Raw genomic sequence first — 22847 nt, 5'->3', positions numbered from 1 at the left:
AGGCTAAGACCTGATAAACTCATCAGGGGGCAGGAAACACCCCGCAGCCCTGGACCCCGTCCCCATGGAGCCCTCCCTGCCCCACTGGACTTCAGGCGGCCCCGGAAGGGCTGCGCGGGGGGGCTCGGGTAACCCTCTCCCTGCCCCGTCGCGGGAGCTCCGGCCCCACAGCAGCCACGGGGGAACGGGGAGGTTACCCCGGACAGATGCTGCTCCGGGGGCTGCGCGGCTCCTGGGGACGCACACAGCGCTCGGGGACACGTGTGACTCCGGGGACATGCACAGCGCTTGGGGACACGCGTGGTTTCGGGGACATGCGTGGCTCCAGGGACATGTGTGGCGTTCCTGTCCCGGGATGTGCACAGCCCTCCGAGGACGGGCGCAGCTCCCGGGGACATGCACAGCGCTCGGGAACACGCGTGGTACTCCCGCTCCGGGAAGCACACAGCGCTACGGGGACGCGCGCGGCTCCAGGGAACACGCGTGATCCCGGCCGCCCCGGGACGCTCCCAGCACACTGTGCCCCGTCGTTCTGGACAAGGCTGCACCCGGTCAGTCTCGCCGGGGAGAAGCATTTGGGAGCGCCAGAGGCGGCGGCAAAAGTTAAAGTCATTAATTAAGGTACTAATGAAGTAGAAGAAAAAAACACGCGTGGGAGGGTCGTGAAAAAAGAACACTAGCAGAGGATGGTTTCGATCCATCGACCTCTGGGTTATGGGCCCAGCACGCTTCCGCTGCGCCACTCTGCTGCTTGGTGACAAAGTCCTACGGGCACTATACGTACATAGCGGAGCTGTGCGCATGCGCACTCAGCTCTCCAGACGCTCCATTCATGAACTTCGTACCCCCTCCAGCGGCCACCCGCCGCCCAGCGCGCGCGCATGGCCTGCGCCATGACCGGTCGCTTTCACACCTCCCTCCCACCTCTTCCTCGGATTGATAGTTGGCTGAGCCAATGGCTTGCAGCGCAGTGCTGCCGGTGGGCAGACTCGCGACGGGCGGGAACCAATAGGCGAGCGGGTTATTGCGGGGTTGTGGGAGCGCAGCCCGGCGGGGGTCTCCACAGCAGCGGCGGCGTTCATTGTCGGGAGCGGCGGGACCATGAGGTGCGTGGGGAGCGGGACGACGTCTTTGCACCGCGGGCTGGGACGCTCGGGCATCCCCGGAGCCCGCGGGGAGGTGCTGGGGTCCCTCAGGGAGGGCCCGGGCCTCGCGGGGCGGGAGCTGAGGGAGGGCCCCCGGGACGCCGTTAACGCCGTTTTCCTTCTCTCCTTCCGCAGGGGCGATCGAGGCAGAGGCCGTGGCGGACGCTTTGGTTCCAGGGGAGGCCCTGGCAGTGGGCGAGTCTGGCTTCTGCTCTAGCGAGGGTGGCTCTTTAGCGTGTCAGGCCTAGGGGGTGGGCTGCGGCCGCCCCTGGGGGCGAGCCGCCGGCGGGCGACGGGCGCAGAAACCGGGGCTCTAGCTTGCAGTGTAGCGCAGGATAACGGCGAGGCGTAGGGCGGGGGGCCGGGGGGTGCCGGCCTCGCCAGGCCGGCTCTCTGAGCGCTGCGGGCGCGGGGAAGCCCTCGGTGCACGGCCATCGCCCGAGCGCACCGGGGTGGGGGGGGTGTTAGTTATCGTTAGGGGCGGGAGGGTTATGAAGAAACCTTTCCTATTTCTGTAGGGCCTTTCTTGCGTCTCGGGAACAAACCTCCACGAAACGGTGCCGGAGCGGGGCAGCGGGAGGGGCGCTCGGCGCTGACGAATGCCGCAGCGAGCGGGTCGACATCCCTACAGAGAATAAAGTTCTTCTTTTCTTTTCTTTTTCTTTCCCCCTTTAGGTTCCGGCCCTTTGTGCCGCACATCCCCTTTGATTTCTATGTCGTGAGTAACCCGCTCCTACGGAGCTGTTTGCAGGCAACAGCTACGGGACTTTTCCTTGTTTAAAGATGCATCTTAAAAACCTTGTTTGCTGACTTTGATGCTTTTGACTTCTTTTAGCATAGCCGGAGTAAAGGAGTTCACTGAAAAAGCTGTTGCTTCAGTAACTAACCTGAAATAGATCTTCTTACTGTCTCTGTTGTTTGGAGTACTTGTGTCACACGGGATGACTAGGATGCAGTTGAGTAACAATCACAAATAAGTGCCTCAATTGAGGTTTTTCTGCTTTTGAAGGCACCTCACTCACCCAGACCCTCAATTCTGGCAGCTCTCTGTAACACAAACCTCCTGGGTTACTCCGATAGCTGTCACTCACCTGTCAGAAGTTCTCCAGGGTTTTTTTGCCGTGTTGGTCCTCACAGGGACCAACAGCAACACACAATTCCCACCTTTTTACAGGAGGAAATAATCTCCCTTTACAGACACGTAACTTCCAAGGCAAAAAAGATCACTTACTCTTGCCTTCCAGGCCCTGTGGCTGTGAATCCTGTCAAAGCAACTGAAAAGCTCCAGCATCTCCAAACAAACTCTTAAGGGACTGTAATATAGTTACTAAAAACCCTCTTGATAGAGCCATTCTTAAATTGGATCTGCCCTGTCTCACACCCCATAGTTGCACGGGCAACTGACGGCTCCTCTGCCGTTCCTGAAGACCTGTCGGAGCATGGTGAAAGCGTACGGGCAGGAGAGGCAGCTACTCTCCCCCTCCCCTTAGGATAACGTGCAAGTGAAATTATAAAAGCAACAAGTGAAAAGCACAATGGGGAATCGCAAAAAACACTGGAGAAATTAAAAAAAAAATTAATTTTGCTGATGAGTGTGTTGAACTAGTCTTTTTTCTCAGGCACTGCAGTCTGATATCTGATCCCATTTCAGTGTGAGATGGCTTTTCCCCGCGTAAAACCTGCCGCTGATGAGACTGCGTTCAGTGAAGCCTTGCTGAAGAGAAATCAAGATCTTGCTCCGACGGCTGCTGAACAGGTTTTGTGCTGAAAATTGCCTTAAATTCTTTGGCTGAATGTTACTGCAGCATTAGAGAATGAAAGACAGACAGTCCTTCAGAGAGTGTAGTCAGGAGTAGCCATTACTAGCCTAAAAAGTAATTACTTTCTGAAATAAGCACTGCAGTAGAAATATGGGTGGAGTTTCTTGGACAATGATTTTTAAATCTGGTTATTGTATATCTTGCATCAGGGCTGTCTGCATTATGCTGTGCAAGATCAAATTTATTTCAAGTTATACTGGACAACTGACTGGTAACACCACCCCTCTCCGTTCCTTTTCAGGCTTCTATTCTTTCTCTGGTGACCAAAATAAACAACGTGATTGACAATCTAATTGTAGCACCAGGAACGTTTGAAGTGGTGAGTCCAAAAGTGGTGAGCTTGGAAAAAAAGCTACGTGGGGAGATGCTTCGGCACGAGGGATGCTGGTGTTCTAGCTACCAAAGCAGATTAAAGATTCATGCTGACTCCCAGAATCGTAGCACATGCATTAAATTCACTAGTTTTTACTTTGCTCTTTCAAACAGCAAATTGAGGAAGTTCGCCAGGTGGGTTCCTACAAGAAGGGCACCATGACGACGGGGCACAACGTGGCCGATCTGGTTGTGATTCTGAAAATTTTACCCACCCGTGAGTATCAGCTGCGCAGCTGCTGACTGAACCACGGCATTCGGCTCTGCTCTAACCACCTCTTCTGCTTCTCCCTAGTGGAAGCTGTGGCAGCCTTGGGAAACAAAGTCGTGGAAAGTCTGAGAGCACAGGACCCCAGCGAAGGTGAGGACGTAAACTGATGCGAGGCAGTTTCCCCTTGAGCTTTGGGGATTGCCTGAAGAGGATGGTGCCCGGCCTGGTGCCGCAGCACCACTCCCAAGATCCATGGTCTTTCCTGCATTCCTGCGTGCCAGGAAGGTCTTCCAACCCCTCCATGAGGAATTTTTGTTCTTTCTTCCCAGTCCTGACCATGCTGACCAATGAGACCGGCTTTGAGATCAGCTCAGCCGATGCGACGGTGAAGATCCTTATCACCACGGTGCCACCCAATCTCCGCAAGCTGGACCCTGAACTACACCGTGAGAGCCCAGCTTGTTCTGCCCGGCACATGAATCTTTGGGGTGGAGGGGAGCCAGCTGCCTCCTCACACCCTACTTGCCTTTGGGTTGAAAAAACAGGCATTTCTGCTGCTTTTTTCAGTGGATATCAAAGTGCTGCAAAGCGCCCTGGCTGCCATCAGACACGCTCGCTGGTTTGAGGAGAATGCTTCGCAATCCACGTGAGTTTGGCTTCAGATGGGAACTGCAGCTCTGAGGCTTTGAAATAATCTCCTTGACAGAGAACAGGGCGAAAGCCAGGAGGGCTGTTCCTGCAGCAGGAAGGTGCGTGACGCTTTACGAATCCTCCTGCTGTCTCTTCCAGGGTGAAGGTCTTAATCCGGCTGCTGAAAGACCTGAGAATTCGATTCCCTGGCTTTGAGCCCCTCACGCCCTGGATTCTGGACCTGCTGGTGAGCGCACGAGGGGGAATGTCGATGGTGTGCCAGACGTGCCATAGCTAACTTGCAGCTGCCTGCACGGCCCTGGGCTCCAGCATAAAGCAGCTCCTTATAGCTTCTGCAGCTGCAGGAGTCGGGATTCTTACATTTCCTTTGTGGGAAGCAACTCTCGTCCTAACTCCCTCTTTCTTTTTTCACCTCTTCAGGGGCACTATGCTGTGATGAACAACCCCACCAGGCAGCCCCTGGCTCTCAACATCGCCTACAGGTCTGTTGCCATTTGCTTCGCTCGTATAAATTCCTGTTGCCATCTCAGTTTTGTACATACCAAATAAAAGCAGTGGCATCTCGGGGCTTGAAGGGACCTGAACTGGAGACAACGTAGATGCCTCACATAGATGTGCTAATTGCAGACTTTCTAGCTGTGTTCCTGTGCTGGAACGGTCTAGCTTCTAACCCAAAATGTCTCATCCTGTAGGCGCTGCCTTCAGATCCTGGCCGCGGGGCTCTTCCTCCCTGGATCTGTTGGTATCACTGATCCCTGCGAGAGCGGAAATTTCCGAGTCCACACCGTTATGACCCTTGAACAGCAGGTGAGCTGCCTCGTCTGCCACAGAAGGGACTAGAACCTGTCCACGCTCTGACTCTTCCCCATCCCCACAGGACATGGTATGCTACACTGCGCAGACGCTCGTCCGGATTCTCTCTCACGGAGGCTACAGGAAAATCCTTGGCCAAGAGGGTGATGCCAGCTGTAAGTGGGGCCGGTAAAATGTCGGTGTCTTGCTGGGGGAACGGGACTGGTTTTCTATGTTGCTCCAGAGTTAGGGGCTCCAGGGAGAAGTGATTCACTAAACCCCAGAGCAATGGGGAGGCAAAGCTGGCGAGGCAGGGTGTTGCGCTTCCCTCTGCCTGTCCTGGGGATGGGGCTTGTCCATGTTGCTTAAGGTCACCCTGAGCCCCTGTTTTTGCAGACCTGGCTTCCGAAATGTCCACATGGGATGGAGTGATAGTGACGCCTTCTGAGAAGGCTTACGAGAAGCCACCAGAAAAGAAAGAAGGAGAAGAGGAAGAAGAGAATCAGGAAGAACCCGCTACAGGCGAGGAGGAGGAAAGCATGGAGACACAGGAATGACTTGCCCGGGTAAAGCCTGTCGGTACTGCTGCCTGGGAGAGGGCAGCTCTGGGCAGGGGAGGGACTGGTCCGGGCTGCCTGCACCCTACTGCACCCTGCAGCCCCTCTCTCCCCCTGCAGCAGGACCCCCCACTGCCAGGTGCTGCTGGTTGAAGGATGTGAAGAATGAGGCAGAGGACTGAGCCTGTCCTCAGCAAATGCAGACAGCTGACGTGACCTGTCCCTTGTACGTGTTTTTATAAGTCGCACATTAAAGCGTTCCCCCCTTCCAAGCGCATCCTGTTTCTTTAGGTAGAAGATACACTTTATAGAAGGGGGCCAGAAAAAGGTGTAGGAGCAGGAGGGGGTTCCAGAACTTGAAGGACACCAACCTGCTCTCTCTGCTGGCAGCATCTGCCTGGCTGTGCTTTCCCCAAGGCATGTCAACGTAAGGCTGCGGCTGTGACATGGGAGCATTACAGACTCGCGCTGCCTCACCAGCCCGTAAACAACAACATGGTTGCTTTTATTACGGCACCTACAGATCTGGAAATACAACTCGGGGTCCCCTGGTTCCTTCAGCCGCAGCTGCAGAGCTGTAGCCTCACTGTGCAGGACTTCTTGCCCCATCCCATGCTGTCGACGCTGAGGAGAGTGCTGCTACAACTAGGGATACCTGCTCCCCTCGCTCGCGGCCCGTTCTGTTTGCTGTCCTTATGGTATCGCACCCGTTACCGTCTGGGGTCGCTCCTGTTCAGCTCACAGGGCTGTCGGCATAGCCACGGTGCGAGGCGGATCCGGCCTAACACTGCAACGGGGGCCTCACTTGCCAGGCAGGCCCTGGGGGTAGCCACCTGCTGCCTCCAGCATGGCCTTCCTCCGTACTGTCTCCTTGGCAACGCTGTGGTTCAGCCTCCGCAGCCGCTCCTGCGTGAGAGAGGCACAACCGTCAGGAGAGACATGGGAGCTGGGATCCCCCAAAACACTGCGGCCCCATAGCCCCGGAGTCCCCGTGCCGACCTGGGCGTTCTGCAGGATGTTGTTGACCAACACCACCCTGCGCCGGGCATTCAGCAGCTTCTTGACGTAGGGGTCGAGGTCCAGCGCCACTTTCTGGTCCTCGTTGATGCGGCAGAGCTCTGGGGAGAGGGCAGAGGGTGGGAGCGGGCCCAGGGTGACACAGACCCCTCCCCAAGGGATGTGGGGTGAGCCCCGCTGCACCCCCCAGCAGGGCTGCGGAGGTGACTCCCCACGTCTCACCTGTGGCCAGGCTGTCGATGTGCTCCCGCAGCTCCACCTGGCTCTCCCTGCGGAGGGGACAGGTCGGTGGCCAGCACGAAACCCTCGACCCCAGCCCCACACCCACCCCTACTCCCCCTCCAACAAGCAGCCCACGCCCACAGCTGCCCCAACTCCCTCCCAATCCAAAACCTCACCCCACCCACCCGCTTACCTGCACACCCCTCAGCATCCCTAACTCTCCCTAAACCAGCTACATGCCCCCCCCGCCTCTAACCCCCACCCCACACGCACCCCTAATGCCCCCCTTCACCCAGGGACCTGCCCCCATCGGCACCAACCCCTGCAGCCCCCTCCGCCCAGCTAGGAACCCCTCTCCCCCCCCCCCCGGCAATCCTAAGCCCCTAAAGCCCTTCACCCCCCCAAAACTGACCCCTCAGCCCCGCTCCCGCCGTTCTCCTCAGGCGCCGCGGGCCCTCCTCCCTCCTCCCTCCTCCCGGCCCCCGGACCTGACGGCGTGGACGTGTCCGTCGAGCTGCCGCACCGCCGGCCGCAAGAACTGCAACAGCCCCTCGGCGAACAGCTCCCGCGCCGCCGCGCCACCGCTCCCCGCCGCCATCTTGGCGCCGCCGACGCCGCGGGGGCCGCCGGGAAATGGGGGCAAGCGCGAGCGCCGCCGGGAAACAGAGTCCGCGGGGCGGGAAAACAAACTTCCGTCCCGCGCCGCGGGGGTCGCTGGGAAATGTAGTCCTAGGAACGCGCTGGAGGCGCAGCCCTCGCCCTCCGCAGCGCCGAGCACCCGCGGAAGGCGCAGACAGAGCCAAGCGGCAAAACCCGAACCCGTTCATTAAATAACGGTTAGAACCAGCCCCCGCCGCGCGTTTTTGGTACTTTCTGCTGCTTTTTTTTTTTTTTTTTTTTTTTTTTCCTTTTTCTTACAAAAATTAAATTAAGAGGAGCAGGGGCTAGCGCAGGGGGCCCGGCTCGGCGGCAGGCATGGTGTGCAGGACCTCATCCAGCAGCTGCAGGGCGCGATGGAGGTGCACCTCGATCCAGCACGGCGTGTGCTTGATGCTCTGCCGGGGGTAGTCGGGCCCCCAGCCCTTGACGAAGCTCAGCCGCAGGATGCACAACCGCCGCAGGTCGTCCACGCCGATCCCCGCTGCCGCCGAAAGCCCTGCCCGGGAGAGTCGCCGCCTTGGATGGGGGATCCCCACGGCCATGGGGGTCCCGTCGTCCCCCCGGCCCAAGCCCCCGGGGGCTCACTCACCCACGGCGGGCGCGATGCCTCCCACTGAGCCAGGACCCGGGATGTTGCCGGCCACGGCGGCAGCCTGAGCGGCGGCTGCAGCCTGAGCTGTGGCCGCTTGCTGCTGCATCTGGCGGTGGCACTGGCGCAGGTCAAATACCTGGGGGCAATGTGGGGGGACCCCTGAGCAGGGCAGCATTGGTGGGGGGTGTCCTAGGGACTGCCTTTAACACGGGCACGGGGGTCGCTCCATCCCTGCTACCACTCCCTCCTGGGGATGCGGGGTCCCCCCTTGCCCCCGGGGACGCCCCACCTTGATGTAGGCACCGGGGTAGATCTTGTGCACGGCGTCGCCGGGGGCTCTCCCGGCCTCCCGGTCCAGGTAGTAGCTCTGCACGAAGACGGCATGGTCGCTCAGGCACCGCATCCACACGTCGCCCTCGCCCCGGCACTCCAGCTGCACGCCCTTCCCGATGTGCAGCCTGTCCCGCAGAGACCGTCAGCACCAGCACCTCGCCGCAGCATCCCCCCGCTGCCCCCCAAATCCCTCATTAGCCCCTTATACCCCCCCGCCCTGTACATCCCTCATTTGCCCTCTATATCCCCCTTCTGTCCTGTACGTTGCCCATTTCCCCCACTATGTCCCCCCTCTGCCCCATCATCCCCCAGTCCCTCCTATATCCCTCCTTCTGCCCCATATATCCCCCATTTGCCCCCTATACCCCTCCTTCTGCCCCATTATCCCCCACTTGCCCCTATATCCCTCCTTCTGCCCCATCATCCCCCAGTTGCCCCTATATCCCTCCTTCTGCCCCATATATCCCCCAGTTGCCCCCTATACCCCTCCTCCTGCCCCATTATCCCCCACTTGCCCCTATATCCCTCCTTCTGCCCCATCATCCCCCAGTTGCCCCTATATCCCTCCTTCTGCCCCATATATCCCCCACTTGCCCCCTATACCCCTCCTTCTGCCCCATCATCCCCCAGTTGCCCCTATATCCCTCCTTCTGCCCCATTCATCCCCCAGTTGCCCCTATATCCCTCCTTCTGCCCCATATATCCCCCATTTGCCGCCTATACCCCTCCTTCTGCCCCATATATCCCCCAGTTGCCCCTATATCCCTCCTTCTGCCCCATCATCCCCCAGTTGCTCCCTGTATCTCCCCACCTGCCCCCTATATCCCCCTTCTGCCCCACACATCATCCCTACACCCCCATGTGCCCTTTTGCCCCCCATCTCCCCTCTCTGCCCCACGCCTCACCCCCCCCCCCGCAGCCCCATTTACCCCATCCTTCATCCCCCAGCTCCCCCCCCCCTTACTCCCCCCCCGCCCCACGCCCCCCTGCCTCGGCACTGCCCCGCGTCCCCCCCCTCGCCCCCCGCCCCACCGGGCCCGCTCGCTGGCGTCGGTGCGGTGCACGTTGGAGAGCTGCCCCAGGCAGAAGCGATCCCCCCCCGAGGGGTCCACGTAACCGTCCACGACGACCGCGGGGCAGCTGGACGGCACCTTGAAGATCTCCCCCACCTGCACGTCCATCTCAAAGTAGGCGATGGAGCACCAAAACTCCGGCCCTGGGGGGGGCGGGAGGGGGGCACACACAGGGACAGGGGGGTCAGGGCACCCCTGGCTCAGGGAGGGGGCGATCACCCCCTAATCGGTGGGGGGCACTTACCGGGGTGGGTGGACACCGGTTGCTGGTACGGCCCGGAGCTATGGTGTGGGGGCCCTGGGGAGGGGGCAGAGATGGGGTCAGTGCGGCGAAGGCGCGGGGGGCCTTGCAGACGACACCCCCCTGCTCCCCCCCAAACCTACAGTAGTGGTTGGGGTGGTGGAGCGGGGGCTGCGGCGGGGGGGTGGGCTGTGGCCCCCCCAGGCTCGGTGCATAGACGGCCGCCCCGGTCCAGCTCGCCGGTGAACCTGGGGTAGAAGAGAGGGGGGCCGGAGGGAGGCGTCCCCGTGCGGGACCCCCGCCCAGCCGGGGGTTGCGGGGTGTCCCCGGCACTCACTGTGGTAGGGCGGCTTGGGGTAGCCGTTCCGCGGGGGGGGCTGCGCCGGGGCGGCCGGCGGCGGCGTGGGGCAGGCGATGTGCAGCAGCCCCTCGCCGTGGGGCAGCGAGAGCAGGGAACCGCCGGGAGCCACTGTGGGGGGGGGACACACAGATGGGACGAGGGGGGGCTCAGGCTGATGCCCCCAAACCCTTCCCAGGGGATGGGGATTAACCGGGTCTCACCTGGGGGTGACATGGGCAGCGCGGGGTAGAGGCTCCCGGGGATGCGGGGGGTCTCGGGGAGCTGCAGGGGGGGCAGCGGCTGGTGGTAGGGCTCGGTGGGGGGCGGACGTGGCGCCCGCTTGGCCCCCTGCTCCCGGCCGGGCGGCACCTCCATCTGCACACAGTCATGGACAAACTCCTCCTTCACCAGGCGCGTGGGGGGCACTGGGGGGGGGGGGGGACACACACCGGAGACCATGGGGGGCACGGGGACCCGCTGTGGGGCGGCGGGGGGGGACGCCGGCTCCGGGGGTGCTCCCCGCCGGCCCCGTGCCGGGGTCTCACCTGTGCTCTGGATGCTCAGACCTGCCGGGGAGAGACGGGGCGGGGCGGGGGGGGCGTTACGGGCGCCGGTGGCAGGCGGGGGGTGCCCCCCCCGCCCCCCGGGGGGTCCCGGCGGGACTGGCTCACCGATGGCGGGGGCCACCACGCGCTCGTAGTGGTAGGGGTTGACGCAGACGCTGTCGTACTTGAGGTCGAAGGCGAACTGGCAGAATTTGACGTGTTTCAGCTCGTTTTTGTGCAGGTCGGGCCAGCGCCAGAGCCGGGCGTAGATGACGTGGGGGAACCCCTTCCTGCCGGCCACCTGCGGGGGGGCACGGGGGCAGGACGGGGACACCGGGGCGACGAGGCGGGGGACATCTGTGTGTCGTGTGTCCGTCCCCCCCATCTCCCCCCCGACCTCGGCTGACTGCACCCAGTCTGGCGCCGGACCCCCCCCCCCCCCCCACGGCCTCGCCCCCCAGCACGGGCGCTGGCGCCAGGCCGGGACCCCACAGCGTCCGGGGGGCTCCCCCCGCGCCTCCCCGGCTCCAGACATAACACCCCCCCGCTGCCCCCCCGGCGCGCGGCCTGCAGACAGTGACTCACGCCGGGAAGGGGGGCCGAGCCGCCGGGGGACGCCAGCGCTGGGGGGGGGGCACTGTGGGGAGGGGGCAACGCTGCCTGCAGCCGCCCCTGCCTCGAGAGGGTGGGGATCCCTGCCTGTCCCTGTCCCCCCACCCCCACGGCTGCGGGGGGGGTGGGCGCGAGCCCAGGCATCGAAGTCAGCACGGCTCCCGGCGGGGGTCCCTCTGTGTGCCCCTCCCGGGGGGGTCCCCTCCGCCGCCCGGATGCCTGGGCTCCCCCAGCTTGGGGAGCGCTGGGGGGGGTCTCGGGGCGCTCCAACACCCAGGTCCCCCAAGCCTGGGGGAGGGCTTGCCATGGGGTGTCATGGGGCGCCCGGGTGGCCCCCCCCCCCCAGCTCCGGGAGGGCTGTGGGGTCTCGGGGCTCACGGGGCACCCCAACAGCGAGGTCTCCCCAGCTCGGGGACAGCCTTGGGGTGCAGGGGGGGCTGTCAGGCTGGCGCGGGTCTGCCGAGGCACCCAGACAGCGGGGCGCGGCGCGGCGGGGTTACCTGCAGCCGCCCGTCCAAGGTGCGCTGGATGGTGACGCACTTGCTGGGGTGGGCGCCGTTGGTGGTGATGGCGGCGATGAGCGAGTCGAGCTCGTCCTTCTTCTCCTTCAGCTTCTTGACGAGGCTCTCGATGGCCCGCTTGGCGAAGGTCTCGTTCTCCCCGCCCTGCCGGTGGCACATCAGGCTGTGCACGATGCTCAGGCAGGCGTCGCTGCTCGTGGGCGCGCCGAGGGACATGGCGCTGCTCCCCTGCAAGGCACGGCACGGCACGGCCCTGCCTGTCACCCCGCGGCAGGGGACCTGCCGTCCCCCCTTGCCCTCGCCTGCAACGGCCGCCGTGGCACGGGGCCACCGAGCCGGGACTCAAGCACCGTACGGGGTGCCGGTGCCTATGGGGCGGACATGGGGCGGTTGGTGCCGGCAAGAGGTGAGGCGGCAGCCCCCCAAAACGGCACGTGGCAGGCGAGGAGGACGTGGGACAAAGCCATATGTCACCTCGAACGCCCGGACAGCTGGGTTCCACAGTCCTTGTCCGGAGTGGGAAGAGGCACGGGGGTTACAGCGACGCTGGGGCGCTCGGGGTGTCCCCAGCTCCCCACGGTCCCTGCCTCCGACGGCAGCAGAGCCAGAGCGGAGCCACGGCGTCGCGCTCGGCAGCGCGCACGGCTGAGGGGACACCGGCCGTGCCGCACCAAGGGCCTGGCAGGGAGCGCGCCCGCGTGCGCGCAGCGTGCAAGGGTGCCTGCGTGCGTGCAGAGGCCGGGGCGATGGACACGTGCTCCGCGCTGCCTGTCCCGTCGCCAGCGCGGGGGCCAGACTAAACACAGCCCCAGCTTGGCGCCGCTCCTTAACCCCTCGCTCGCTGCCGGGCTTCTCCCTTTCCTGCCTCCCCTGCCAGACCGCGCGCACGCCAAGAGCCGCGTGCACACGCACACGTGCCGGGGCCCCACGAGCATCCCCCCCGCCGCTGGCCGGGGCCGCGCCGGGGCTCTGCGCCCGCCGCGGTGCCGCTGCAGCGGGGTCCTGGTTCTGCGTCACGGCGGGTGCAACGGTCCAGGGCCTGGGAAAAAACCTTGGGCTGGCGGCAGACACAACAAACCGTCAGCTCCTGCTCCCCGCCGCTTATCCGCTGGACGGGAGGCAGGCTGTCCTGCCAGCGCCCTGCCTGCTTGTCCCCCCCCCATGCAGGCAGAGGGCCACGGCCCCCCTCTCGCCGGAGCAATGCTGCTGGCAGGGCTCCTCCGGCTTGAGACGAGCCAGATGCTGTCGGCCATGGGGACACCGCCAGGGACGCCGGAGGGGCCGCGCGGAGCCCCCCGCGGCTGGGGCACAACCCTGAACACCCTGCCAGGCTGTGGGGTTCGCCCCATGGGTGCTAACACAGCCTCGGGCACCCGTCCTGGGGATGCCCGGTGCTGCCCTGATGCCGGCACTCCTGCCTGCTCTCTGCCAGCCAGCTCGTCCCCAGGGCCCCTGCCTGCCTGGCACGCTCTGCCACAAGGTTCAATTTTGAGGCTAAAAGAGGTGAAAGAGGGCGACGGGGACTCGCTGCACGCAGGGGCTGCGCAGGATCGCCCTGGCAGGGCCCCAGCGTCAGTCCCGGTTCCCCGCAGCTCCGGTGGCCGGACCTCAAGGCCAATGCCAGCTGCTCCGGGAAAGACTCGAAGGGCCAGGGCTGTCCTCCAGCCCCATCCGAAACCCAGCCCAGTCTGGACTGGGGGAAACTGGGGTGAGCAGGGGCCAGAGACAGCTTCTCCCTGGCTGCGGTTACCCCCCGGAGACGCGGCGGCCAGGAGCACTCACCCGCCCTCGGGGAGCGCGGCCGCCCGCGACGGCACCAGAGGCAGAGAGGACCCCAAAAGGCCCCTCCTGGCCCGGCGTCAGAGCGAACCGGAGGGGTAACGAGGCGCCTCATCGCCCCGCTCCAGATGGGCAGCGACATTTCTGCGCGAGTCTTTTGTCCCAGCCCAGGGGACGTGGCTGGGGGCTTTTCACAAACCTGTCAGGGCTCTTCCTGCGGCAGCGCGGGGCTGGGATCGAGGGCTCCCCTCCGCCCCGCTCCCGCCGCATAAACACCTCGCTGATCCCGTGGCCCGAGCCCCAGGGCCGGAGCCAGCCTCGTCCCCCAGGGCAGGAGGGGGACGAGCAGCCTGGGGTGGGGGGCAGCCACCTCCTGCACGGACACGGTCCCCGGCCTGATCTCCTCGGCTCCGGGGCCGCTAACTGTGCTCCCAGAAAATCCCAAGGGCAGGGACAAAGGGACCGATGGGTGCCCGGGTGGGGACCTCATTCCTGCCTGTCCCCCCAGCCCAGCTCCGGTGCCGCGGGCCAGGGAGCGGGATGCTCCCCGAACTTGAACTTGAACCTTGGCTTATGAAGGGAGGGCGAGGAGCGCGGGAAGGGAAGCAGGAGGGATGTCCTGGAAAAGCGGGTGCCATTGGCCATCCCCGCCATATGCCAACTGCCGGGACGTCATGGGGCAGCGGCCCACCTCCGTCCCGAGGCCATCCGCAGGCTGAACACGGGGCTGTTGCCCTGGGTTTGGGGCTCCCCGATGGGTGGGGGTCCCTGTGCCCCCGCGACCAGCCCGGCGGTTTAACGGGGGCGGCTGCGCTGACGGTGAGGGGCCAGGGGATGTTGCAGCTGGCAGGGGAGGGAGCGACGGGCTAGGGCAGGGCTTCGAGGAAGGGACACGAGTGGGGCCGCCGGTGGGAGCCGGGGCCAATGCGGGGCGTGGGTGTGCGGGGGGAGCACGCACCGGGGCCGGGCTGGCTACTCACCTCCACCGCCCGGCTCTCCTCACTCGGGGCCCGGCTCCCGCCGCATGTCCTCCAGCTGCCCGCAGCCTTGCCCGCAGCCCTGCCCGTCCCTGCCCGCAGCCCTGCCCGTCCCTGCCCGCAGCCCTGCCCGCTCCTGCCGCCGCTTTGCAACTTGTTTGCTACAATAACAAAAGGCGAAGCCGGAACGCGTGAGGCGCTGGAGCGTCGCAACCAATAGCGGACGTCGTGACAAGAGGCCGTCGCCTCGTCAGCCAATAGCGGCTGCGCTTGCACGGCGGGCGGGGCGGCTGCCGGCGCCCAGACGGCTCCAGGGCCGGCTCAGCCCCTTCGCCCCCCGGGACGCCGCGGCGGGGCCGCCCGGGGAGGGGGGCGGCAGCCGGCGGAGTCCCGGGGCGGGGACACGGAGCCGCCGAGGAAACGGCAGCGCGGGCTCAGCATCCTCAGCGCCCGGTTCCGAGGTGCGATTCCGCCGGCAGCAGAGACACAGCCTTCCCTCCACCCCCCCGCGAAGTGTATTTACCCAGCGCCAGAAACCCCCCTTTCCAGGGGGGAAAAAAAACCCCACACACACCACCAGACCACCACCCAGAGTCCACATTGCTTTTATAATTATTTCTCCGTTGTTACAACAAACCAGAAATACAAGATTCCATTGAAACTGGAACAGTTCACAGAATGGCTGAACTTAAACTTGAGGAACAGACCCCTTCCCGAACCCATGGGGTAAGTGCAGGCAGTTGGTCTGAGCGAAGGACGCAGTTTTGGTTACACCGAAAGGTAACAGATGAATTTTGGACCCCATGTTTTAGAAGAGACAGTTCTACCATGCTTTGCCATCACAGCTGGAATTTTATGTTCCTGCTTCCAATTCCTTTAAATAAACATTTGTTTTCTTGCAGACACAGAAACTGCTGGTGCCATCTGTTCAAACACGACGCAAAAGGAATTCAAACTTTGTCTAAAAACAAACAAAAAACCCCACAAACCAAGAAGTTTTCAACCTGGGAAGTGCTAGGCATTAGCAGAACGCTGGCTACCAGGGGAAGAGGAAGGTTTGGTGCGAAAGAAGAAGATTGGCACGCCTACAAGGAGCACAACTAAACCTGGCCTAACTGTTCGCCCTGCCGGGAGTATTTTTTTTGCTTCAGATGGGTTAAACTGAACTGCAGGCGTGAACTCGGCCCTTCGGTCACGCTTGGGGACACGGCCGATCCCAAAATGCAACCGCAGAGCTCAACAGGCACATAAAGGTGCGATCCCGGCGCTGACCAGCGCTTCACCTAACGCAGCATGGGCGGTGCTGCACGGGCACGGCGAGGCACCAGCGCTGATGCCAGCGCATCTGTCACATTGACGGTTGGAGTACTCAGGGAAAGAAAGAACAAACATATAAAAAACAATCAAAAAAAAGGTTTCATACAACAAACAGTATCAAAATGTTAAAGGAACACACTAAAGCCATCTCTGGGTAGAACAGGGCTGCTCCCTATTCCTGCGGGTCCTTCCAGCATGAATCAGGGTTTCCATTTTTAGCTTATGGGCATCGACATAACACACTAACTTCAACACCAGTCTCTTGGAACGACCTTCAGTCGTTTGTTTCCGGGTCTGTCTGAGCCATGTAAGCATCCAGCTCAGCATCGAGGTGTCCTTTCGTTTTAGACATGTAAGCATCTAATTGGTTGTCCAGCTGCTCCTTGGTCAGCGCAGGCCGTGCGGATCCTCTTCCTCGTCCTCTGCCTCTGCCACGACCTCCAAAGCCGCCTCGTCCCCGGCCTGCCATGCCGCGACCTTACAGTGAGACAAGATGACGGTTACACACTCCACCAGAGAGCGCCTCGGGGTTTGCCGCGGCTGCCGCTGCCCTGGCAGAGCCCAGACATTGCAGCACGTTCAGCAGAGCTGCTTCAGCTCCTCCACGGGGCACCTACCCCTCAGCCCACCTCCAACTCCCGCAGTGGGTCGGTTTTACCGCGCTGGATTAGCTCCCCAGGCTGCTTCCGTTTCAGTCCAGGCGGCCAGACGGATGTTTGATGTGCGACTAAGAGCTCTTAGCTCAGACCCTCATCTCCCTGGTTTGTGGTCCAATCCCACCTACACGTTGCATACTTCTCTCCCATGGAGCGTACCCCGAGATCCTGCACACCTCTGGGCCAGGCTGAAGCTTTTGGCAACGCCATTAACGACTACAAGCAAATTTTTCCTATACACGATACTCCAAATTGAGAGGTTTTCAGACTACTTCAGAAGTAGGACACCCAAGAGCCCACCTCCATCAGTATTTGTCAGGCTAAGAAATAAAGCTAAAGCTACAAGCCAAGGCTGTGAAGAGATAGGCAGCTTCCTGATAACTGTCTGCTCTAACTCCTACAAACATTGGTCCAATCCCAAAGTAACAGGAGAGAGCACTTGGCCGATGTTCTAACCAAACATCTGTCTGAAACATTAACCATCCGACCATCAACAGCTGTCTCCTGTATTTCCTCTTGCACTCCTGCTTTACTGCTTCTCTGAGTTGTTGTTGAAAATACAGAGTTCATTTACCCAAGACTTGATTCAGTTTCAGACTTTTGAATTTATTTTGCAGGGCTTTAGGCTTTCTTCTGTTAAATTTTTCCCCTCGCTAATTATTTTAAGAGTCTCTTTGTTTACACAGACTCTGTATCATTTCCTTCTTAAGTGTGAGGAGACAGTGTAGTCTTCCTCAATATGCTGGAACATTACTCGCCACCTCGACTACTGTTGCAAGCATCACCCAGCCAGTGATACCTGCAGGAGCAGACAACTTCCCTGACGGTCCCCACAACTCCTCTAGCAACACTGACACAGTCAAGGATCTTGGCGAGGTGTAAGGTCTGGCAAAATCTATCAGGAGCAAAAGCCTTAATTTAGCACTACGCCGTACACTGATTCAAGAACAGAGGGGTTTTGGGGCTGCATGTACCTACACATGCTAGCCTTAAGCAGAAAAAAGAATTAAAGCTTATTTATACTTATGCAGCAGCAGTGTGCTGCTCCCCAAGTTTGTGCACACTAACCTCTGCCACCGAGTCCTCCACGACCCATGGCGCCTCTGCCTAGGCCACCTCTTCCAGGGCCACCGCGACCTCTAATGCCACCTCTTCTCAGCCCCATCCTGGGGGATATACCTCGTCCTCCACGAAGCAGGCTCTGACCTTCAACAGAGAAAGGGAATTCAAATCAGAAAGAAATGAGTTTTCAGACCGAGCAACAGAATCAGAGACACACCGTCAGGAAGACGGCATTACTGGCATAAAAGCAACTCCAGTTCAGCCACAGTACTGACCTCTGAGTGGGACTCCTCCTCTCAGCAGAGCTCTTGCTCCCCGGCCACCACGCATGGCTCCTCGTGGCAAGCCTCTCTGCCCCATAGACAGTCCTCTTCCTCCCATGGCTCCACGAGCAAGGGGTCCCGCCGGCCGGCCTAATCGTGCCTGAATGTTACTTTTACCGAGGCGTTGCTTTAAGCTCTTCTGGAATAGAAGATTTTTAAGAAACAAGAAAATCATGCAGCAATCTCAGACTTGCAACACAAACAGCATAGCAATCACCTACCAATAAAAGTGGTGGGCTTTTTTCTGTTGTTTTTAAATAAAATAAGAGGGTCACCATCTCTCTGCAATGTATGATCAAGCTTCAAAGGAAGACAATCTGCTCTGTGAGGGATAATTTGTGAAGGTCAAACAAAGAACAAAGACCTTTCCTGGAAGCAAGTGTTTGTACAGAGACAAGAAAGTTTACAGATTTGGAACAATGCATTTTTCTCCGTTTTTAGCAGTCCAAATCAAAGCAGACACTTAATCCACAAGGCAGCCCACTAATCCTTTCTGCTGGAAGGCGACAGTCCAAGCAAACCCTGGAGACAGAAAGCAACTACCCCTGCTGTGGCACAAGCCTAACCTACCTCTGCAGAGCAAGTGACCGCCTAAAATGTTATCCTCTCTCTTTTGCCCAGCCTGGGTGGCAGAAAGGAATGAGAAAGCATGTGTATGCTCCGCATCCAATTATTCGTTTATGTCACTTACCATGAGAGTTTAAGATAAGCTGCTGGACTTTGCACTGAAACAGCTTAAGAGCGCTCACCCTTCTGCTCTACCTCAGAGCGGTAGCACCTGGGTCTGCTCCAGCTACTAAGTAAATGCACAGCTAGAACAAATGTTTTTACATTAAAAAAACCACAGCAGGTTTACGTAAACACTTGGGCACTCAGATGCAGAGGATGCAAAACACAAACCCGCAAATCTAGCAGCAGCAGCGCTCTGCAGGAGTTTAGAGAAGCCCTTGCTGAAGCACAGGTGACCCATCACTGGGATCAATGCTCCCCAGCACTTCTGGACATACCACATCCAGAAGGATGAAAAAAACTCCTGGTGATACCAAGTATAGCACTTGTGAAAAGCCAATCACCACGCCAACTGCCGAACTTCAAAGAGCAATCCAACATACACCAAGTTTCAGAATTTCCCTACAATGCCCTCCCATGGCCCTCTTTTGCAGCATTCAATTCCAGAAGACCATGAAAGTACACCTATGCCGAACATACAAATCAAATGGGTTTAACAGCTAAGCCAAAAGTTCTTCCCTGTTCGTCTGTGGCACCTCAATTCAGCAAGCAGAAGCTTCATGCTTTCAATCCAGTTTCACTTACCACTTGTGAAATTCTTTTAAAAAAAATTTTTTTTAAAGGCAGAAAAAAAAATTCAGACTACCATTCCCAGAGCTTTTGTTTACAAGCTCTGCAAGGCTAACTGGCACCACAGTCTTGTTTTTACAACAGAATTCTCAGGAGATCTTAAGAAGCAGCTGCATTCCTCTTTATCAGTGAGCCCTGAATGTGAGCATGTGTGGCAGGTTTAAGTATTCCAGCTATTTGGTGAAGCAGCTCAGCTAAGAAGTTTCCAGGGCTTTATCTCGCCCATAAGCAGAATGTAAAGAATTACATTTAACTACTGCACAGCTGTGCAGCAGTACGCCACAGGTTTCAATTTGTGCCCTACACATACGCTTTAAGCTAATCTTACCAGCCTTCCCATTTAAACATAAGCTTTAAAACTTGCAAAAACCCCTGCAGGCTGACAATGAGCAAGCCCCTGACAAACAGTTCTCTTCTGTATCTTATCGATGCTTCTGTTGTAGTGAGATTTTGCCCCCTGCCCTTTCAGTAAGCCCAGAGTTATGGAGCAGCACATTGACCGCAGCAGAGAAATCAAAATCTAGCGTGTTTGCTTAGGTCTTCTGCTCTACTGACTGAAGGCTATTTGAGGAACACACCGTAATCTGTAGTACTCAGCACTGAAATGTGGAACGATAAACACTCTATATAAGGAGAATGCAACACCATGCCTTAAATCCAGGCCTGCATTCTAGCATTCGCAAGCAATCAAAAAAATCAATTTGTTCATCTGTCCCTCGCAGCCAGCTGCTACCAAGGGAGTGCGCCAAGAGAGGGTGGAGTTGGGGAAGGGAGCAACCAGCCTCAAATGGATAGCAAGTACTGGAAACAAATCTGCAGCAATTGTAACTGCAGCTAGATTGCGAGATGAAGCACTCAGCAGATCCAGAAACCCAGAATGAGAACATTTCTCTGAAAAAATAGAGAGGAGAGATGAACAGGCAGCACAAAAAAAACCCCAACTCAGTAGTATTAACCAGTAAGTTACAAAGCATTACTTATCTGGAGTAAAAAGTGGTATTTTCTGCAAGTCCCTTCTAGGTCTCTCATTTTTAACTTTCAGGAGCATTTTTCAAAATCCATCATATCCTGAAAATCCATTTGCTGGTGACAGGCATCGACAGGCTGCCCCAGAATACGCCACTTTCTCTCACCTGTTTGAGCTTCAAAGCAGCCTGGACAGAAGGTCTATTCTCCATCTGCTGAGCCAGTCTTCTGTTTCTGGCACTGGCTAGCTGCTGCTGCTGCTGCATGGTAGCCCGAATATTCACTGGCATCGGCTGTTTGTTCTTCAGCATGTTAGTAAAGCTTCAAGTCGAATAAAATGGGTGTTTAAATAAAGCTTTATTACATACATTTATTGGCATTTCATGGTTCTCAAGATTGGATCTCCAGATCCCATGAATCTTATGTAAAGAGTGGTACTTAGGTCACGTCATATGCGATTACGTATTCCTTGTTTTCCACAAGTGTGCAAGAACTGGAAACTCAGAAATGATGTTTTACATTAATTCAGAAGTGATAAAGCTTTAGGTTACTGATTTTCAGAAATGGCAGAAGGAATGAAAACAAGCAATAAGCAGAGATGATCATGACAGATGGGAGAGGACATCACAGAAACAGAAAAGCAAACTGAAATCTGACTGCAAAAGCCAAATTAACCCTCAAAGCGCTGAGAAAACTGTTTAAAAACTCAGTGCCAGAAGGCAGCTTTACGGAAGACATCGGCCCTGGGAACAGACTGGCGTGCCTCTGGCGCACCACAGAACTGCTTCCATAAGATATGCCACCACCCAAGTGCGCTCACTTACAAAAACAGTTCACTTAATTTCTATGGCGCACGAACTATCTTCTGTCTTTTAAGAGCTATATAGGAGCAGAATGTACAGCAAGATGGAAAGCCTCCTTAGCAGTGACCCATCAGCTTTCTACTGTGTCCTGAGAGCTACACAAGACTGCGAAAGAAAACACTTACAGATGAGGAATATGGACTGACCAAAATGAAACAGGCCAGCAAGCCTTCCCTGCACTGCACCTCACCGCTCCTCTTTCCTGAAGTAAGTTCCGAGCACCGGTTCAGGCTACATCTCACTGCACCACTTGCTAGAGCAGGAACTGCATGCAAATGGCTCCCTTTATCCCTGGTCCAATGATACTAACGTAGTTAATCCAACAGCGATTAGCAAGAAAGCGAAACATAACTGCATCGGCACTGTTAGTTGTCACTGTAGAACCGCAAAAGCTCAATGGCATGGAAAAACAGAACTTGACAGAAGAAACAAAGAAATCAAGAAAAGAGAGAGATGGAGATGAAGCAAAGCATTTGCCTCTTACAAGGCCCAAAACATTGTTAAAGGGCCTTCGGGCTTGTTTAATGGCCTGCTGCATGCCTCTTACAGGCCAGACCACATGCACGTGTGTCTGCCTCGGACAAAGCAGCAAGCCTGCTGCAGCTTAGGTAACATGCTACCATGCTGCAGTGTCAACTATATAAATGTAAAAACATGTGGAAGAAAAAGGGAGGGTGTGAGGTTTCTCTCTTTTGTTATAACACATCCCACCATATTTATGTGTTGAATAGTTTAATATTAACTGCTATGGATAAATTTCTCCAAAACACTTGCCCTTTTAACCTTGTGTACCACATTTGTTGCAGTTTAAGACAGAGGTGCATAGCCATCTGCTTGTTTTAGTGAGGTTAAAAGAGGGCAGAAACCACGTTGGTTTTTTGGACACTGGACAGTGATAATTAAGTAAAAAAATTTCTTATGAGCTGAAGCTGCTGTTGGCTTCCTCACCGCTCGTTCAGAGACATCTTGGTGGTGCTCTTTAGCACAACCTTCGGTGCTGACTGTGCAGCCATCTTCAGATCAAGAGAATCTGCAAGACACGAGAACCAGATTTAACGAACAGCACAGAGATCTTGCCCTTACTTGACTAAGCATTAAAAAAACCCCTGCAATCCTGCTCCTTTGGTAGAATCAAAAAAGGGGCAGGTAACAGGTATTCTATTAATGCATTTTTAATAAATCTGCCAAGCCACTGCCACGATACAGCAGGTTTAATTAATCAGCAAGTTATGCTAACTCATCATTACTGAAAAGTCATCATCTTAGGAAGTGAAAATTTTACCACTGGCAGGAGTAACGCTGCAAAAATACAGTCCACCAGCAGTCAAGATGGCACCCAAATGTCTTGTTTAGTATCGCATCTAGCAATACTGCCACAGTTCCTAAGCTTCCAGTATCAGCAAGATGGAACCCCCAATTTGTTTTAAACAGACACATACCATATACTTGGCAATAAAAGCCCAAGATGACTCTATGGAAGTCCCACATACTTAAAAAATATTAAGGTTCTGTCCTCCCATTATGATTGCCACCACCTGGACAGAGATAAACTCTAAGGGGGCAGTCACTTTGTTTTTTTAATATCTAATACTCTGGTAGGCAGCTCATCCGCACCCCTAATGAAGTTCTCCAACAAGAGAACCTACCACATGCCTCATGAAAGCAGCAAAGGCATTTAAATTCAGCTGTTACTGATATTTGGAGCACAGCTCAAGCCCGCGTGCTTTGGCAGTGATAAATACTACTGAAATGTGCTAAGTTCAAATCCACTAACTATGCAGATAGATTTTCTTTTTTCACAATTTAGATTACGGCTGCCGAAAAGTACTCACCCTCAAAAT

General features: G+C 57.8%; 4 protein-coding genes across 6 annotated transcripts; 1 reads left to right on the top strand and 3 right to left on the bottom strand.

The window, feature by feature from the left end:
- The first annotated feature begins 2796 nt into the window (after positions 1 to 2796).
- Positions 2797 to 5771, top strand: ILF2 (interleukin enhancer binding factor 2). The gene is made up of 12 exons (XM_082011700.1): positions 2797 to 2901; positions 3207 to 3284; positions 3452 to 3554; positions 3633 to 3698; positions 3878 to 3994; positions 4116 to 4194; positions 4338 to 4425; positions 4620 to 4681; positions 4892 to 5006; positions 5077 to 5167; positions 5388 to 5557; positions 5669 to 5771. Exons 1-11 carry the CDS (start codon positions 2803 to 2805, stop codon positions 5546 to 5548), a joined length of 1059 nt encoding a protein of 352 aa, XP_081867826.1. The 5' UTR covers positions 2797 to 2802; the 3' UTR covers positions 5549 to 5557; positions 5669 to 5771.
- A 578-nt stretch (positions 5772 to 6349) lies between these two features.
- On the bottom strand, positions 6350 to 7402 carry SNAPIN (SNAP associated protein; the record flags this gene model as incomplete). Its single annotated transcript, XM_082011621.1, has 4 exons — positions 7276 to 7402; positions 6788 to 6834; positions 6548 to 6666; positions 6350 to 6454 (listed from the first exon to the last, which is right to left on the bottom strand). The coding sequence occupies exons 1-4, from the start codon at positions 7383 to 7385 to the stop codon at positions 6350 to 6352; spliced, it is 381 nt and encodes a 126-aa protein (XP_081867747.1). The 5' UTR covers positions 7386 to 7402.
- A 328-nt stretch (positions 7403 to 7730) lies between these two features.
- On the bottom strand, positions 7731 to 12016 carry LOC309414312 (mothers against decapentaplegic homolog 4-like). Its single transcript, XM_082011620.1, has 11 exons — positions 11684 to 12016; positions 10698 to 10872; positions 10572 to 10592; positions 10248 to 10451; positions 10024 to 10155; positions 9830 to 9934; positions 9690 to 9743; positions 9405 to 9588; positions 8329 to 8497; positions 8037 to 8175; positions 7731 to 7943 (listed from the first exon to the last, which is right to left on the bottom strand). Exons 1-11 carry the CDS (start codon positions 11918 to 11920, stop codon positions 7732 to 7734), a joined length of 1632 nt encoding a protein of 543 aa, XP_081867746.1. The 5' UTR covers positions 11921 to 12016; the 3' UTR covers position 7731.
- Positions 12017 to 15511: 3495 nt separating this feature from the next.
- Positions 15512 to 22019, bottom strand: CHTOP (chromatin target of PRMT1; the record flags this gene model as incomplete). 3 transcript variants are annotated; one of them, XM_082011473.1, is made up of 5 exons in its annotated part: positions 15512 to 16254; positions 17502 to 17639; positions 17771 to 17957; positions 20311 to 20464; positions 21955 to 22019. In XM_082011473.1, the coding sequence occupies 5 exons, from the start codon at positions 22017 to 22019 to the stop codon at positions 16052 to 16054; spliced, it is 747 nt and encodes a 248-aa protein (XP_081867599.1). In that variant the 3' UTR covers positions 15512 to 16051. The 3 variants fall into 3 exon arrangements, with proteins under 3 accessions (XP_081867599.1, XP_081867600.1, XP_081867601.1); XM_082011474.1 differs by having other exon boundaries at positions 17771 to 17954; XM_082011475.1 differs by lacking the exon at positions 17502 to 17639 and having other exon boundaries at positions 17771 to 17954.
- Positions 22020 to 22847: the final 828 nt, after the last annotated feature.

The sequence above is a fragment of the Phaethon aethereus genome (assembly GCF_964289735.1).
Source record: "Phaethon aethereus genome assembly, chromosome: 28".
Lineage (NCBI taxonomy): Eukaryota > Metazoa > Chordata > Aves > Phaethontiformes > Phaethontidae > Phaethon > Phaethon aethereus.
The sequence above is the reverse complement of the archived record's forward strand: the minus strand, read 5'-3'. Positions and strand labels throughout refer to the sequence as shown.

What these genes read in the sequence shown, in the direction of transcription:
- ILF2 (XM_082011700.1), top strand. Translation starts at nt 2,803, where the DNA reads ATGGCTTTTCCCCGCGTAAAACCTGCCGCTGATGAGACTGCGTTCAGT. An exon ending in TCTGAAAATTTTACCCACCC is followed by an intron (nt 3,555 to 3,632) that starts GTGAGTATCAGC and finishes GCTTCTCCCTAG; the next exon opens with TGGAAGCTGTGGCAGCCTTG. An exon ending in GCTCTCAACATCGCCTACAG is followed by an intron (nt 4,682 to 4,891) that starts GTCTGTTGCCAT and finishes CTCATCCTGTAG; the next exon opens with GCGCTGCCTTCAGATCCTGG.
- LOC309414312 (XM_082011620.1), bottom strand. Translation starts at nt 11,920, where the DNA reads ATGTCCCTCGGCGCGCCCACGAGCAGCGACGCCTGCCTGAGCATCGTG. An exon ending in GACGCCAGCGAGCGGGCCCG is followed by an intron (nt 8,498 to 9,404) that starts GTGGGGCGGGGG and finishes TCTGCGGGACAG; the next exon opens with GCTGCACATCGGGAAGGGCG. An exon ending in ACCCCGGTGCCTACATCAAG is followed by an intron (nt 8,176 to 8,328) that starts GTGGGGCGTCCC and finishes CATTGCCCCCAG; the next exon opens with GTATTTGACCTGCGCCAGTG.